Source organism: Colletotrichum scovillei, assembly GCF_011075155.1.
Source record: "Colletotrichum scovillei strain TJNH1 chromosome Unknown Contig00011, whole genome shotgun sequence".
Lineage (NCBI taxonomy): Eukaryota > Fungi > Ascomycota > Sordariomycetes > Glomerellales > Glomerellaceae > Colletotrichum > Colletotrichum scovillei.
Window position 1 is genome coordinate 3389728 of NW_023336269.1, and position 14813 is coordinate 3404540.

General features: G+C 54.4%; 5 protein-coding genes across 5 annotated transcripts; 3 read left to right on the forward strand and 2 right to left on the reverse strand.

Moving 5' to 3' along the window:
• Positions 1-9: 9 nt before the first annotated feature.
• On the reverse strand, positions 10-1353 carry HER10_EVM0000902 (ribosomal protein L21e). Its single transcript, XM_035470669.1, has 3 exons — positions 1092-1353; positions 911-1026; positions 10-784 (listed from the first exon to the last, which is right to left on the reverse strand). The coding sequence occupies exons 1-3, from the start codon at positions 1125-1127 to the stop codon at positions 454-456; spliced, it is 483 nt and encodes a 160-aa protein (XP_035326505.1). The 5' UTR covers positions 1128-1353; the 3' UTR covers positions 10-453.
• A 27-nt stretch (positions 1354-1380) lies between these two features.
• Positions 1381-3988, forward strand: HER10_EVM0008545 (40S ribosomal protein S9). Its single transcript, XM_035478062.1, has 4 exons — positions 1381-1474; positions 1539-1595; positions 1676-1774; positions 1843-3988. The coding sequence occupies exons 1-4, from the start codon at positions 1467-1469 to the stop codon at positions 2255-2257; spliced, it is 579 nt and encodes a 192-aa protein (XP_035327065.1). The 5' UTR covers positions 1381-1466; the 3' UTR covers positions 2258-3988.
• On the reverse strand, positions 2552-3940 carry HER10_EVM0009566 (pre-mRNA-splicing factor SLU7; the record flags this gene model as incomplete). Its single annotated transcript, XM_035479051.1, has 1 exon — positions 2552-3940. The coding sequence occupies one exon, from the start codon at positions 3938-3940 to the stop codon at positions 2552-2554; it is 1389 nt and encodes a 462-aa protein (XP_035327168.1).
• A 628-nt stretch (positions 3989-4616) lies between the features above and the next one.
• Positions 4617-9818, forward strand: HER10_EVM0003773 (DNA polymerase family B; the record flags this gene model as incomplete). Its single annotated transcript, XM_035473437.1, has 2 exons — positions 4617-4851; positions 4900-9818. The coding sequence occupies 2 exons, from the start codon at positions 4617-4619 to the stop codon at positions 9813-9815; spliced, it is 5151 nt and encodes a 1716-aa protein (XP_035326728.1). The 3' UTR covers positions 9816-9818.
• A 730-nt stretch (positions 9819-10548) lies between these two features.
• Positions 10549-14560, forward strand: HER10_EVM0000352 (uncharacterized protein). The gene is made up of 2 exons (XM_035470137.1): positions 10549-11793; positions 11859-14560. The coding sequence occupies exons 1-2, from the start codon at positions 11273-11275 to the stop codon at positions 14335-14337; spliced, it is 3000 nt and encodes a 999-aa protein (XP_035326442.1). The 5' UTR covers positions 10549-11272; the 3' UTR covers positions 14338-14560.
• The last annotated feature ends 253 nt before the right edge of the window (positions 14561-14813 follow it).

Here is a 14813-nt window from a genome sequence, read left to right on the forward strand (position 1 = left end):
GCTTTATAATATGACTGCCCAAGCGACATATCAGTTCACCATGACATAGTTGCACTTGATAAATGATCGTCGGTCGTGTTCTTCATTTGACTGAGGGTATCATGAGGGCCCAGCGGGCAGCAGGGCCAACTATTCGCCTGCCTTTCACAGGCATCTCGCATTGACCTTGTTCCCCACGAGCACACAACACCATACACCAGAACCTGTGCCAATGCCTCCGACCTGACAGTGACAGGACCCGAGGCATCGCGGCAGGATCGCAAAAGGGCCAGCGGGTCTCACAGGTAGCATTTCCTCGTGTAGGTGTGAACGATGAAGTGTCATTGGTCTTTTTTTTTCCCATTCCCTATGGACGTTGCCGAAAACGTGATGCCGTTCCATGCTAGAATTCTTCCGTTCCTCACGTAAACACCACATGCAAAAGAAGAACCCACAAACCACCCAAAAGACACTCTAAATCGTCGTCTCGTAGGGGAGAGGGGTGACCGTCTGGGGCTTGTTCTCCTTGAAGTCGACGGTGCGGGCCTCACGGGGCATGAGAGGGAGGCGCTTGAGGGTGAGGGCCTTGCCCTCGGCCTGGGCCTTCTTCTTCAGGGCGGCGTTCTCCTTGACACGGCGGATGAAGTCGTCTCTCGAACGGGAGGGGGAGATGTGCTCGACGCGGATGTTGATGCGCTTCTCGATGTAGCGGTGCTTCACCTTCTTGTAGATGATGATACCGACGGCGGACTTGGTGACGTTGTAGATGACACCGGTCTTGCCGTGGTAGACCTTGTGAGGCATACTGTAATCCGACAAGTCAGCCCTCTGCTCCCACATGCATTGCACCCATTTTCGCAATTCCTCCCAACCAAGACCCCGAGTCTTCCAATTGTCGCAATTCGGATTCGAGGGCGGGTTGTTCGCTTACCCCTTCTGGACGGCACCGTTGGTCTTGATGTCGACGATATCTCCGACTCTGTACTGGCGAAGGTACGTGGAGAGCTTGATCATACCCTTCTCACGGAAGTTTCTGCTGAACGCATACTGCAAGCTAACCGTCAGCAATCCGGCCGCAATCTCGAGTTAATTCGTAGCTGGGTAATACGTACGCGCGTTCCCGCGCGAAGACCCGCTGGGTGACCCATTTTGCCGGAGTGGTTGTCGTAGAGGGCGGAATTTGGTGATGGTGTTGTCGGGTCTTGAAAAAGATCACGAAGTTCCAGACACAACGGGCAAGGCAAAAAATCGGCGACGTGTGTGTGCTCTGCTGACTCAGTCCCGTAATTCTTTTTTCGTTGTGGAAAGGGCACTGCACGTGACCGTAGGCGAACAGGACCCGCAATTTGACAGGCGCTAGTCAGCCCTCGCTCCCCACAGCCATTTTTCGCATTGAGTGTTGCAAGTTTCACGAGAGGCTCTTCTTTTTTTTCCCCTTTCGTTTTCTTCGTCAACCACAATTCGAAGGATATCGACGAGTCGGCAAGATGGCGCCGTAAGTAGACTGAACCGCAGTCGCATCGCCAAATCCAATATGCTAATTCGATTTCGCGCAACAGCCTCACCTACTCCAAGACCTCCAAGGTCCCCAACCGTCCCTTCGAGGCCGCCCGTCTGTCAGTATTCTCCGGCCACTGAACAAGAGCTTGCTCTGTTTAAGTCGTGAATCACACCACTGACTTCGATACGATAATAGTGACTCCGAGCTTAAGCTCGTTGGCGAGTACGGTCTCCGCAACAAGCGTGAGGTCTGGCGTGTCCAGCTTACCCTCTCCAAGATTCGTCGTGCTGCCCGGTATGTGATTTTGGCTCTGTCGCAAAATGGTCGCGTGGGGGAATATCCCTGGCTAACAATCACCACAGTCAGCTTTTGACCCTCGACGAGAAGGACCCCAAGCGTCTCTTCGAAGGCAATGCCCTCATTCGCCGTCTCGTGCGCGTCGGTGTCCTCGATGAGTCCCGCATGAAGCTCGATTACGTCCTGGCCCTGAAGGTCGAGGATTTCCTTGAGCGCCGCCTCCAGACTTGCGTCTACAAGCTCGGTCTCGCCAAGTCCATCCACCACGCCCGTGTCCTCATCCGCCAGCGTCACATCCGTGTCGGCAAGCAGATCGTCAACGTTCCCTCCTTCATCGTCCGTCTCGACTCCCAGAAGCACATCGACTTCGCCCTTACCTCGCCCTTCGGTGGTGGCCGCCCCGGCCGTGTCCGCAGAAAGAAGGCCGCTGCCGCCGAGTCCAAGGGTGACGGTGGTGACGACGAGGAGGATGACGAGTAAATGCATCGCCATTAATGCTAAGGATTGGTCAAAAAAAACTCTGGGAATGGTTGGTACACCAAAAGCCAGCCATTGGGATCATCGGGGTGTTTATAGTCACGGCGTTCGCCAGAGGCAAAATGGAATGATTGCATCAAATACGGATACCACGAATGAATGTTACACAAAAGTCTTTTTCTTGTTCAGTTCAGGGCACCTCAAGGCATCGTCTTGCATGCGAACGTTTGACAGGGAAATGGGTATCATGTTTGTCCAATGCAATGCTCATAAGCCATGCCTACATACCTAGGTAGTCTAGACCAATTCATCCTTGCCAAGGAACTTGGCCATCGGGTCGTTCGCCGCTGTCCTCTTTCTCCTGTATTCCTCCATCTCTTCCTCGGTGACACCGCCCATCATCTCTTCCGCTGTCCGCTTCGTCGCCGGCTTGTTCACCGGGGTGTCATCCGCCTTTGGAATCTCCGCCTGTTGCTCCATTTGCATCGCCAATGAAGCACCAGTACGTTGCCGTTCAGAAGCTTCCCAAGCCAACTTGCCCTCCTCACCCGTGCAGTAACTGTTCTTGACCACCGAGTGACAGCATTCGTAGCCCCATTGAAAATTCGACCACCAGCTGCCCCAGACAGATGTGTGGTTGTGGATGTACACGTCCTCGGGGTACTTTGACTTGGCGATAACCTTGGGCGCGCCCTTGATAAGGCCGCTCTCGTCATACTCGACATACTTCTCCGACTCGGTTATGACGTTCTTCAGTTCGTCGGGCATGGTGTACTGCGAGTTGTCGCCGTATAGCTCCTTGAGCTTCTTCTCCCGCTCTGCACGCTTCTTCTCGGCCTCTTCCTTCTCCTTCTTCCTGTAAAACTCTCCAGCCGTGGGGTTGGCTTGCAAATGTTTTGTGGTGTCACCACTCTTCTCCTGAGCCTCCCAAGCGTATCGCTGTGCTTGCTCGAACTCGCCGGCGTCGCCTGATCCGCGCATGAAGCCTTCCTCTGCAAAGAGATTCGCAGCTTTGTCCACCGTTGCGCCGCCGTCCACAAGGGATCTCGTCTTTGGGTCGTACTTTGCCGATTCCAAGTCTAGGTTGACGAGGTACTTTGCCGTGTCCTCTCGTATTCTCAGCTGTCGCGTAGCTGTACTTTGATGTTTGCTCATGTCGTTCTCCTCTGCGTACTTGTCGCCATCGTCCTGCTCCTCCTCCTCCGTCTCGCCCTTAGCAAGCGCCTGCTTCCTCAGCTTCTCCATCTCGTTGAACTCCTCGACGACATTGCGGTATTCCTTAGGGTCGTATCCATTCCAGCGGTCACGTTTGGCATCCCAGCCAAGCTTGACGTCCTGAACGACCTCGTCGGCCTGAATGTCCCTGCCAGTCCACTTTGCGCCTTTCGCCCTCGGCCGACTGAGGCAGTCTTTCGCTTTGTGCGTCATGGCGCCGCAGTTTTCGCATGCGCCTTTCCGGTACTTTGTGGCTGCCGGGCCGGCCTTGCGACCGCGATCGTACCATTGTGACTGCTCATTTTTCTTCTGAATACGCTGATGCTCAAGGTAGTCGGTCTGGTCATCGCCTTCTTCGCCGGCATAAAAGGGACGTTTACTGATGAAAGAGGGAATGTAGATATTCTCCTCCTTTGCGGCGGCGGACGCCTTGGGGTCGGTCTTTCTCGGCGGTGGAGGCGGCGGCGGCATCTTGGCGTTTTGTGAGGGTATGAGAGGGTTGTTGCTAGAGAAAGTTTGGGCGGCGGCGCATTCACGTCGCGAATCTGGGTCGGGAAAAGCACAGGTATTAAGGCTCCTTATCCTTATGTAAGCAGTCGCCCTCATATTTCATGGATGGCTAAGGTATGGATACAGAATGGCCAAGATTTACGCATTCAATTCTCGTTTGGTCCTTCTTGAATAAGCACGCTATATCTTTGCATTGGAAGTCTCAATTAATCCAATATCAAAGTTTCAAGTGTATCCGCCAGCAAGTTCATGGCTGAATAAATGACGAATTGCGACCCTATAGTAAGGTGGAAGATGCTTAAGCCTGCGGGACGCTTCAGTAAGGTAAGATGTCCTAGAGAATGCCCCACACCAAGGTACCTACTTGACTCTAGCGGACAGTGGCCAGGCAGGATGGCGTACCGAAGGAGCAAAGTGTCACGCGTGTTGCCACATGACTGCGCGGACCCTAGGCGTTTCCTCTTGGCCCAGCACGCGTCGGATCCTGCATCAACATGACCTTGTCGCGTCGTGAATTTGCTGCTTAGTGTCATTGAACCCGTCTGACCATGCACCAAGCCGACCGCTGCTCTTCCTTATCATGACATTGTTCTCCATCCTACCATCTCATCCTCCATGAGTGTTTACAGCCTCCACCATGGACCTTTTCCGCGTTCGGTTGAACTGCATAGACCACTACCAGGCGACGCCGACGCATTATGATCCCCAATTACGGAATGATGTCGGCCCTGCACAGGCGAAGAAAGGCCCCAAGGTTCCGGTCGTGAGGGTTTTTGGGTCGACAGAAACGGGGCAGAAAGTCTGCGCTCACATACACGGCGCTTTCCCATACGTCTACGTCGAGTATCGTGGCAGCTTAGAGCCCGAGGATGGTATATAAGTCCTCCAACCATATAATGGACCTTGCTAACTGCTTAAAGTGGGCGCGTACATCTATCGACTTCATCTCTCCATTGATCATGCCTTGGCTGTCAGCTACCGACGTGATCAATTCGGAGAAAATGCAAAGTTCGTCGCCCGCATCACCCTTGTCAAAGGGGTGCCATTCTATGGTTTCCACGTTGGATACCGCTTCTTCCTGAAGATCTACATGTTCAATCCCATCGTCATGACAAGGTTATCCGATCTGCTCCAACAGGGCGTCATTCTTAAGCAGAAGTTCCAACCCTACGAAGCCCACCTCCAGTACTTACTACAGTTCATGACCGACTATAACCTGTACGGGTGTGGCTACTTGGATGTGTCCGATGTATACTTCAGAGGCCCTATCCCTTCATTTGATCAAGAGGGGAACTCTCAACACCTTTGGCATGACCGGACGATTCCTAAGACTCGAGTCCTCGATGATCTGACTCTGCCGAGGGTCAGCCACTGCTCTATCGAGGTAGACATTTGCGTTCAACACATTACCAATCGGCGATTGGTGAAGGAGCGTCAGCTACATCACGACTTTGTTGAGCGCGTTAAACCTCTCCCAGCAGATATCAAGCTTGTTTACAGCATGGCTGGTCTATGGAAAGACGAGACGCGTCGCCGCAAAATGAAAATGCCCAATGCGGACCCAGGAAGCAGCCCTTTTCCTGCAGAAGTTTTGGTCTCAATGTCTGCGAATAAACGCGACTCGCAACCGCAAGGATGGATCCATGAGGAAGAGTACAAAGAAGAAGTCGCAAAACTCATTGAAACCGAAAAGGGGTTGGAAGACTCCGCGCCGCCGAGCTTTGAGAATTTTGTGGAGCGTTCGCCGCTTGAGGCTGCCGTCAAGACCGCACTCCAGTCAGTAGAAGATTTGTATCCCGCCAACCTGCTACCGGCTCTAGGACTGCCGTCGAACCATGCTCCCGCAAACAAGAATCCAGCCAGCAGCATCGAAGTTGACGAACAGGGCGTACTCGATCTCGGTGTTGACAACTATGACCCTTATCCAGCCGACTCTGACGAAGAGGCTCTCATTCAGATGGGCGAGCCGAAGGCAAGACAGGATGACCAAATCAATAGCACCGGTATCAAGGGAAAGCCATTAGTCGCTAGTGGTACTGGTTCCAGAAGCCAACCCGTTGCTGGCGATCCGACAGTCAGGAAGACCGTCAACGGACTGGGATCTATATACGAAGGCGTCTGTGCCAGCAGGTTGAAGACTGGGAACCCACCAACGGTACCGGTTTGGGACGATCTGCTCGACATGGCCGAGGAGGAAGGGCTTGTGTCAAAACTGAGCGATCCATCAAGCCTAGGTCATCGCCGTACAGAATCTGTCAAGCGATCGATATCACCGCATGCGATAGCGTCTTCTACCAAACGTTCGAGAACCGAGCCTCCGGTGGCTCCGGCGTCCGATGCAGTAGTGCCCAAACCGTCGCTCAAAGGCATCCTAAGTAATAGCACAGCTTCTGAGAAGCATCAGGTCACGATGTTGCCGCCAAACTCCCAAGACAAGCCACGGTCCTCTCAAAATGCAGGCTCGAAATCTGCGGCCAATCAGTTATTGGGTTTTCCAGTAGTCAAAAGCCAGGAGGACCCGGGCACGAAACTTCGATTGAGCCAGATGAACCCGCCTCGGGCCTCGCAACAAGCTGAAAAGGATTCTCCAAAACATGTTTCCTTCAATGTAGCATCGGAGGAGACACGTAGCAAGCCCAGCCCGGTCACTCCAGCAAAGAAGGTTCGAATTGCCACTCCTACAACGGATTCACTTGGGACCGAAGCAGGAACAGAAACAATTCTTCATCGGATACAGACAGCGATCGGATCCTTTTCCGCAAAACGCCAGTGTGTGATTGGCGTCCTGCCTCCCGCTCCAAAACTTATCATGTCGACAATGAAGGACCTGCAGATTCCCGATATGATTTACCAAGATGCCTACTACAGCGAGGAGAAGGATGTCCCGGCTCGTCCCAGGGAGTATGCCGGTCGGGAATTTCGGCTCGAGAGTAATACTCTACCGTATCTGGCGGAGTTTGATCCAACTGGGACATCTGCTGCCAGCATGGGCATCAAATCAGACACATCCATTGACAAGGCCAAGAACGACGTGCGTTATGACGCCCAAGCAAGCTTGTGTTCATATCGAAGCTGGGAGATAGCTCAACCGCCTCCAAGCGCCAAAGAAGTTCAAGATTGGTGGAACAAGAAGCATCCCCTGCAGAAAGCGCAAAAGAACGTTACTGCAAAGATCACGGGCACCCCTCAAGCTACGAGGCGCGACCTCTCCCAGATTGATGGACCTACCCCGAAAAACAAGCATGGCTTCAAATACTCGCCCAAGAAAAAGTCGACCAGTGTCAAGCATGAAGCGCAATACATGAGTACTATGGCCCTCGAGGTTCACGTCAACACACGGGGCAAGTTTGTTCCTAATCCTGACGAGGATGAGGTTCAGTGCATATTCTGGTCTATCAAAGCAGATGGCACCGCCAGCAGTAGTCAGGAAGCTTCAGGGGGAATCATTGCTGGTGTCGTTGTCCTATCGCCAGATGGTTCCCTCGCCCAGAGGATGCGGCGCTATGTTTCTGCAGAGGTTATCGAGGAATCTTCCGAGCTCGATGTCATGGTTCGCATGGTGCAAATTGTCAGAGACCACGACCCTGATATCCTTACAGGCTATGAGGTTCATGGCAGCTCATGGGGCTATCTCATCGAACGCGCCAGAGTAAAGTACGACTACGATCTGTGCGACGAGTTCTCACGTATGAAGAGTAACTCTCACGGCCGTATCGGAAAGGAGAATGATCGGTGGGGCTTCAACACAACGTCGACGATCCGCGTGACTGGCAGACACATGATCAACATTTGGCGAGCCATGAGAGGAGAATTGAACCTGCTTCAATATACGATGGAGAATGTCGTCTGGCACGTTCTGCACCGCCGCATACCTCACTACTCCTGGAGAACCCTGACACAATGGTACAACAGCAGTAGGCAGAGGGACCTCGACAAACTGACGCGCTACTACCTCACACGAACGAGGATCGATATTCAGATATTGGAGTCAAACGAGCTCATACCGAGAACAAGTGAGCAAGCTAGACTGTTGGGAGTGGACTTCTTCTCGGTCTTTTCCCGCGGTTCTCAATTCAAGGTCGAGTCCATTATGTTCAGAATTGCAAAACCCGAGAACTTCATGCTAGTTTCCCCCAGTCGGAAGCAAGTTGGCGGCCAAAACGCATTGGAATGCCTCCCGCTGGTGATGGAACCCCAAAGCGACTTTTACAACAGCCCGCTGTTGGTACTTGACTTCCAGAGTCTGTACCCCAGTGTCATGATTGCCTATAATCTGTGCTACTCGACATTCCTAGGCAGGATTGTCAATTGGCGGGGGATGAACAAGATGGGCTTCACCGAGTATCAGAGGCACAAGAGGCTGTTGGAGCTCCTAAAGGATCACATCAACATCACGCCCAACGGAATGATGTACGTCCGGCCTGAGATTCGGAAATCTCTCCTCGCAAAGATGCTTGGCGAGATCTTGGAGACCCGAGTCATGGTCAAGAGCGGGATGAAGCAAGACAAGGACGACAAAACGCTGCAGGCGCTGCTGAATAATAGGCAGCTGGCGCTGAAGCTTTTGGCCAACGTTACCTACGGATACACATCGGCATCTTTCTCTGGTCGTATGCCTTGCTCAGAGATTGCCGACAGTATCGTTCAAACAGGCCGCGAGACGCTCGAGCGAGCTATCGCGTTTATTCACTCACAGGAGCAATGGGGAGCGGAAGTCGTCTACGGCGACACGGACAGTCTGTTCGTGTATCTCAAGGGTCGAACCAAGGATCAGGCGTTCGACATTGGCAACGAAATTGCCAAAGCCATCACCGATATGAACCCCAGACCGGTCAAGCTCAAGTTTGAAAAGGTCTATCACCCGTGTGTTCTCCTAGCGAAGAAGCGCTACGTGGGTTACAAGTACGAGAGCAAGGATCAGGTCACGCCTGAGTTCGACGCCAAAGGCATCGAGACGGTGAGGCGTGACGGGACGCCGGCGGAGCAAAAGATTGAAGAGAAAGCCCTCAAGCTCCTTTTCGAGACGGCGAACCTCAGCGAGGTCAAGGCCTACTTCCAGAAGCAGTGCGAAAAGATCATGCGCGGGTCCGTCTCGGTGCAAGACTTTTGCTACGCGAGGGAGGTGAAGCTCGGCACATACAGCGACAAGGGCCCGCCGCCACCGGGTGCGCTCATCAGCACCAAGAAGATGCTCGAAGACGCGCGCGCCGAGCCGCAGTACGGAGAACGGGTGCCGTACGTCGTTATCACGGGTGCTCCCGGGGCGCGTCTGATCGACCGGTGCGTAGCGCCCGAAGACCTGCTCAACGACTCGCACTCGCAGCTGGACGCGGAGTACTACATTTCCAAGAACCTGATCCCGCCGCTGGAGAGGATCTTTAACCTGGTTGGCGCCAATGTCCGGCAGTGGTACGACGAGATGCCCAAAGTGCAGCGAATCCGGCGTGTAGATCAGACACTTGGAGCGGCCGGGGGCCTCGGCAGCAAGAAGACGCTGGAGTCGTACCTCAAGTCGGCATCGTGTATCTCATGTAATATCAAGATGCATGTGGAGGGCGTACTATGTGGGAGGTGCCAGCAAGACGCGCCGAGTTCGCTATTCAACCTACAGACGCGACTCAAGGACGAGGAGAGGAAGTACATGGACGTGTTGAAGGTTTGTCGAAGCTGCTCAGCGCTACCGGCGGCGGATGAGGTGCCGTGCGACAGCAAGGACTGTCCCGTGTTTTACTCGCGGGTCAAGCAGAGCGCGCGACTAAAGACAGAGAAGAGCGCGCTGGAGCCTGTCATTCGGGAGCTGGTTGCGAAGGCTGGGAGGGCCGCGTTGGAGTGGTGATTTTGTACGATTGTGAACGGATCACGATTTATGTTACGGGTGTTATGGGTGTGGCCATTGTCATTTTGGGTGTTTGGCTGGATAATACCATGGAGGCTGGATATCTTACACAGTGAGGATGAAGTCTGTGTCGGTGACCGGTCTAAAGATGATGGGGCGGGTATAGCGCTACGGCCCTCTCGCAGATAGAATGATTGATAAGGAGGTTATGATGTCACGGCAAGGGCAAGCCACTGTTCGAGTAAGGTGGGTGGATGGGATTGGACGGACACGGCTCCGTCCGATTCGGTGTACATAGAATGAAGTACCGGTAGAGGCGACAGACAAGCACACACTTATCAGACGCATGCACTAGAGGTAGAGATGGCGGTTTATTGACTGACTGATGACATCGTGAGGAGATGGGGAAAAGCGATCCAAGAGCCGAACTCTTGCAGTGCTACTTCGTATGAGCTACTGCTGCTTAGTGACCTCACTGTTCGCCAGGGGTCCCCTCTCCTCGTTTCTCGCGGGGTAAAAGGTTAGCTACCTAGGAAAGATGAGGTGCAGGGATGCTCATTACCGGCTCGACCGTACCTTAGATTGGGGCCAGAGCCACAGCCCACAGGGCAGTTGGAGTCTTGGAGACTTGCCCAGAGAGGGTAGGGAACAGCGGTCTGCGGGTCACTCGGAACCCTCAGCTTAGTGGTTACCGCTTCACTTTCCACCTTCCACTCTCCACATTCGGGCAATCTGGAAAGCGAAGGCACACCGTAAGGCCACTTCATACTTTCTCTTCAACAGCTTCTAGGTCGCCTTGGCTCTCGATCCGCCCTGAACCATCTGCTTTGCTCCTGTCTTCCATTAAGTTAACTTTTGGTCGGCTGAGTAGTGCTGCAACCCTCTCTTCGTCCATCCCATCCATTCGCCTGTTGCTGCCAGCTTTCACAAGGGACGCCGCAAAGCTACCATTACCATCACATGACGGCGTCAGAGCGACCTATTGGACGTCCATCCCAAAGGTTCCCAGTGACCTGCATCTCTCTCTCCATTGTCTTACCTGATCCATTTTATCGATCCAGAAACGCCCTGTGGCCAAGACCCAGATCCACGAGAGCTATCTTGTCCACTTTCTATTGTCCACCACACACAAAAAAAAGTTACCGAATAGTTGAGCCTACTCCAAACAGCACACCAAGCTTCCGTATACTTGTCCATCCTGAAACAAAGAGCTTCCCTCTCTCTCCACAAGCACCACCACCAACCGCTGCCACACGCTCCCGATCCAATACGACCCTCCCCCGCCCGAACACTGTTCGTTCTCGTAAACGACCTAAGCGCCGATGGTCCCGCCTATCTCTCCTCTCTGTCTGCTGTCCTTCCGTTAGCAGCACTGCTACAAGTGCCGCGCGAAGAGTGAGGAGTTCAGACAAAGTGTGAGAGGGAAACAAACCGGCAAAAGCTCCGGGAATCGCGCGATGGGGGGCTGGACCGGCTTCCTCATCACTTACCTCCTAGGAGGCCTGACCTTCCTGCCCTTGGTGATCCTCACCGTCTTCGCCCACGCCTACTTTACCCTCCCATACCGACAAGATGCCGAGACGAATCGCGATCCAGTTGTCGACGCCGCTGCCGCTGCCGGCGGTCCGGGCTCCATCGTCCAGCCCGACGACGACCTCACCGCCCTCGAGGCCGTGAAGGCCACGGCAAAGGACGATGCGACCACGGCAGCTACGAAGCGCTCGGCGCAGGATAACGACGTCGCGGCGGGGTACTTTGCCGTGTGCAGAGAGTACACTCCCATGGGTATCAACGCGAAGCCCATCGAGAGGTCCACCCCGACCGGCCCGACCACCGTCGCCGCGCCGAGCCAGAGCGTCTATCAGACCATGTACAAGAGCATATTCGAGCGGAAACCGACGCCAGGACCCTTGGATAACAGAAACGGGCTGAGCCAGCGTCCCAAGAACGCTGGTAATGTCTTCTATGTCGTACTGAGGTTTGCGACCCCCCTTGCGATCCGTTTGCAACTGCTCGTTTACTCCAGAGACTAACTTGCCACAGACATGGGCATTTGATGCTCTTTGACGACGACGAACAACTCGAGGTCCGGCACGTAGTCTCCTTGTTGCACCACGACATTAGCATATACTCGGGAGGAGATGTCACACCAGAAGGCGAGCTTTACATCAAGAGAAATGCGCTGTGTTTATCGAGGAGGTCAGATGGCCCCGAGGTCGGACCGGACAGCCAGCTGTCCAAGCCGTTCTACCTCTTCTCAGAGAACTGTTCCGCCAAGGAGGACTTTTACTTTGCCATGCTCCGTAACCAGGAGCAAAACTTTGGCGCTGAGAGAAAGGCGCCCAGGCCGAAACAATTCGAGGTCAAGAACATCATTGCGTTGGTGCAGAAGCTGCACTCGTCCGAGGAGCACCTATCCACGAGGTGGTTGAATGCCATGATTGGTCGTGTGTTCCTGGGCATCTACAGGACGACGGACCTCGAGCACTTGATCCGTGAGAAGCTCACCAAGAAGATTGCCCGTGTCAAGCGGCCTTCATTTCTCACCAACATTGCAATTCGCCGCATCGACACCGGCGAGTCTGCACCTATAATCACAAACCCGCGTCACAAGGATCTAAATGTCGAGGGGGAGTGCGTGATGGAGGCCGATGTGCGGTACACGGGCAATTTCCGAATGGAAGTTGCAGCTACAGCCCGCATCGACTTGGGCGCACGCTTCAAAGTCCGCGAGGTCGATCTCGTTCTCGCAGTGGTCATCAAGAAGCTCGAGGGCCACATGCTATTCAAAATCAAGCCCCCGCCGAGTAACAGAATATGGTTGTCATTCCACAGCATGCCAAAGATTGAAATGACAATCGAGCCAATTGTGAGCGCGAGGCAGATTACGTACACCATTATTTTACGACAGATTGAGAACCGGATCAAGGAGGTTATCGCCGAGACTCTGGTACAGCCCTTCTGGGACGACATGCCCTTCTTCAATACGGAACACAAGAAATGGCGGGGCGGAATTTGGGACGACGACGACGCCGTGGTCAGTTCACTTAGCGCGGAGACCAACGTGGCTGGAGAGGGCGATGTGGAGGGGGTCGATCACCTCGAAGAGACGGGCGATGTGCAAAGCGACATGAGACCGATCGAAAAGAGCCACAGTATGCCGATCGTTGAGAACACACCGCCGACGGGCCTGTTCGGCAGGAAGATTCAGAATAAGGGGCCGAACAGTCCTTTGAATAGCTCCTCTACGAGCGTTGATGCCATGGGCTCACCTACTACCGCGACGCCGATACCTAAGCCGTTCAGGTCGCCATCGATATCTAGCCCAGCAAACCCCGTGGTCGGCACCGATGCTGCGCACGCAGACGTGTTCAAGCCTTCTTCGTCACCACCAGATCATGCATCCAGCATGATGGCAGCGCTGTCTGCAAGGTCAACGCCGGTGACGACGCCCTCCGAGACACCCGCCAGACCACCGCCCGTCGCAAAGGCACCGAGCCAGTCCTCCGCATCCTCGCGCGAAGCCACAGATAACGAGAACGAGACGGATCGCACGCCTATGGCAAAGGAACGCCGTGGCACAGCTTCGTCTTCGGAATCGATGCGCAATACCGAATCGACTGACCCAAACTCACCCACCACATCTTCAAGAGCCTCGGTCAGAAGCGCTACGGGCTCCATCTCCAAGGGCCTCTTTCGGAGAGAGAACACTGGCAGTACGAACTCGACTACATCGACAAATGGCGAGGGAAAGCGCACGACGCTCGCTGCCGTTGCCAACGCCGCGGTCACGGCGAGGCAGTGGGGTTGGAATGCGATACAGAAGCACAAGGACGCCAAGAACGGCGCCTCGACGGAGCAAAATCCCCCGCTCGACCTCAACCAGCCGATGGGCAGGGGTCAGCCTCTGCCTCCACCAGGCACGCCGTTGCCTCCACCTGTGAGAGGCTCTAAAGTGACGACAATCCCTGTGCCGAAGCGCAAGCCCATCGCGCCGCCAAATCTCCCTGAACGGCCTCACTCGGCGGCGACGTCGGATGCGAAATCGGAGCGCAGACCCGTGCCGCCGCCACCTCTGCCCTCGCGGCGTCATCTGGACACGAGCAAGAACACGGACGGCGGTGGTGAGAGCTTGTTGGTTGTGGAAGCGCCGCTCGACTCGGAGCCCTCGACGCCCATGGAGGAGAGTATGCCGCCGCCGGCGTACGTTCAGCCCTGGGCCGAGGACGTCTCTGACAGCGAAAGGGATACCGGTGCTAGGGAGGAGAGGACGAGAGGTCGAGATCGCATCGTGGTCGACGAGAAGAAGGGACACGGAAACAAAGAGGAGGAGGAGAGCAAGAGCCGGGCGCCACCGCCGTTACCGCAGCGTCGAGATACGAAGCTTGACGATCCTATTGTGGCCAAGCCGGTGAACGTCTCTGGTGTCGACGAGGACGACGACGATTATTCCGCGTGGATGGATGAGCAGGACGAGGGTGTCGTCGGTGTAGACGGGAGGCCGAGCGTCAAGGTGAAGTAATGATTCTTGGCGGAGTGTCTACGTTTGTTTCGGATTTTTTGGTGGAGTTGGGCATCATGACATTAGGCGTGGGCATATGGCATTCATTGATTATGGGATGGGATCGGGGGTTTAGGGAATCGGGAGAAGCGGATCATGGAGTTTGAAATATTTCTTCTTCCTAAGAGTGTAGGATACCAGACTCTGATCCGTATACATTGCGTACATATATACATACACATACACATATGTCTTTGCTCTTTCTCCGGTGGGTACGAAACTACATGCTTTTCTCGCTTTGTAACGGAATCACTCGCGATGGTGGTGATGGTCTAATGCAAAGTAAGCTCAATAAAACACTCCCCCAACTGGAGTCAATGATTTTGTCCTGAGAGGATAATCCCAGCTGAACCTGAACACGGGGCAACGAACTACTATAACCCACCTGACCCGTATCCATCACGTTTAATTAGCCGTAGCGGAAGGCAGGGAGGGAA

Excerpts from the sequence above, each read along its gene's own strand:
- HER10_EVM0000902 (XM_035470669.1), bottom strand. The coding sequence starts at position 1,127 with ATGGGTCACCCAGCGGGTCTTCGCGCGGGAACGCGC. Across the intron at positions 1,027-1,091 it reads GTCTTCGCGCGGGAACGCGC|TATGCGTTCAGCAGAAACTT; the intron begins GTACGTATTACC and ends GTTAGCTTGCAG. Across the intron at positions 785-910 it reads AACGGTGCCGTCCAGAAGGG|TATGCCTCACAAGGTCTACC; the intron begins GTAAGCGAACAA and ends GTCGGATTACAG.
- HER10_EVM0008545 (XM_035478062.1), top strand. Across the intron at positions 1,596-1,675 it reads CCCTTCGAGGCCGCCCGTCT|TGACTCCGAGCTTAAGCTCG; the intron begins GTCAGTATTCTC and ends ATACGATAATAG. Across the intron at positions 1,775-1,842 it reads AAGATTCGTCGTGCTGCCCG|TCAGCTTTTGACCCTCGACG; the intron begins GTATGTGATTTT and ends CAATCACCACAG.
- HER10_EVM0000352 (XM_035470137.1), top strand. The coding sequence starts at position 11,273 with ATGGGGGGCTGGACCGGCTTCCTCATCACTTACCTCCTAGGAGGCCTG. Across the intron at positions 11,794-11,858 it reads GTCTTCTATGTCGTACTGAG|ACATGGGCATTTGATGCTCT; the intron begins GTTTGCGACCCC and ends AACTTGCCACAG.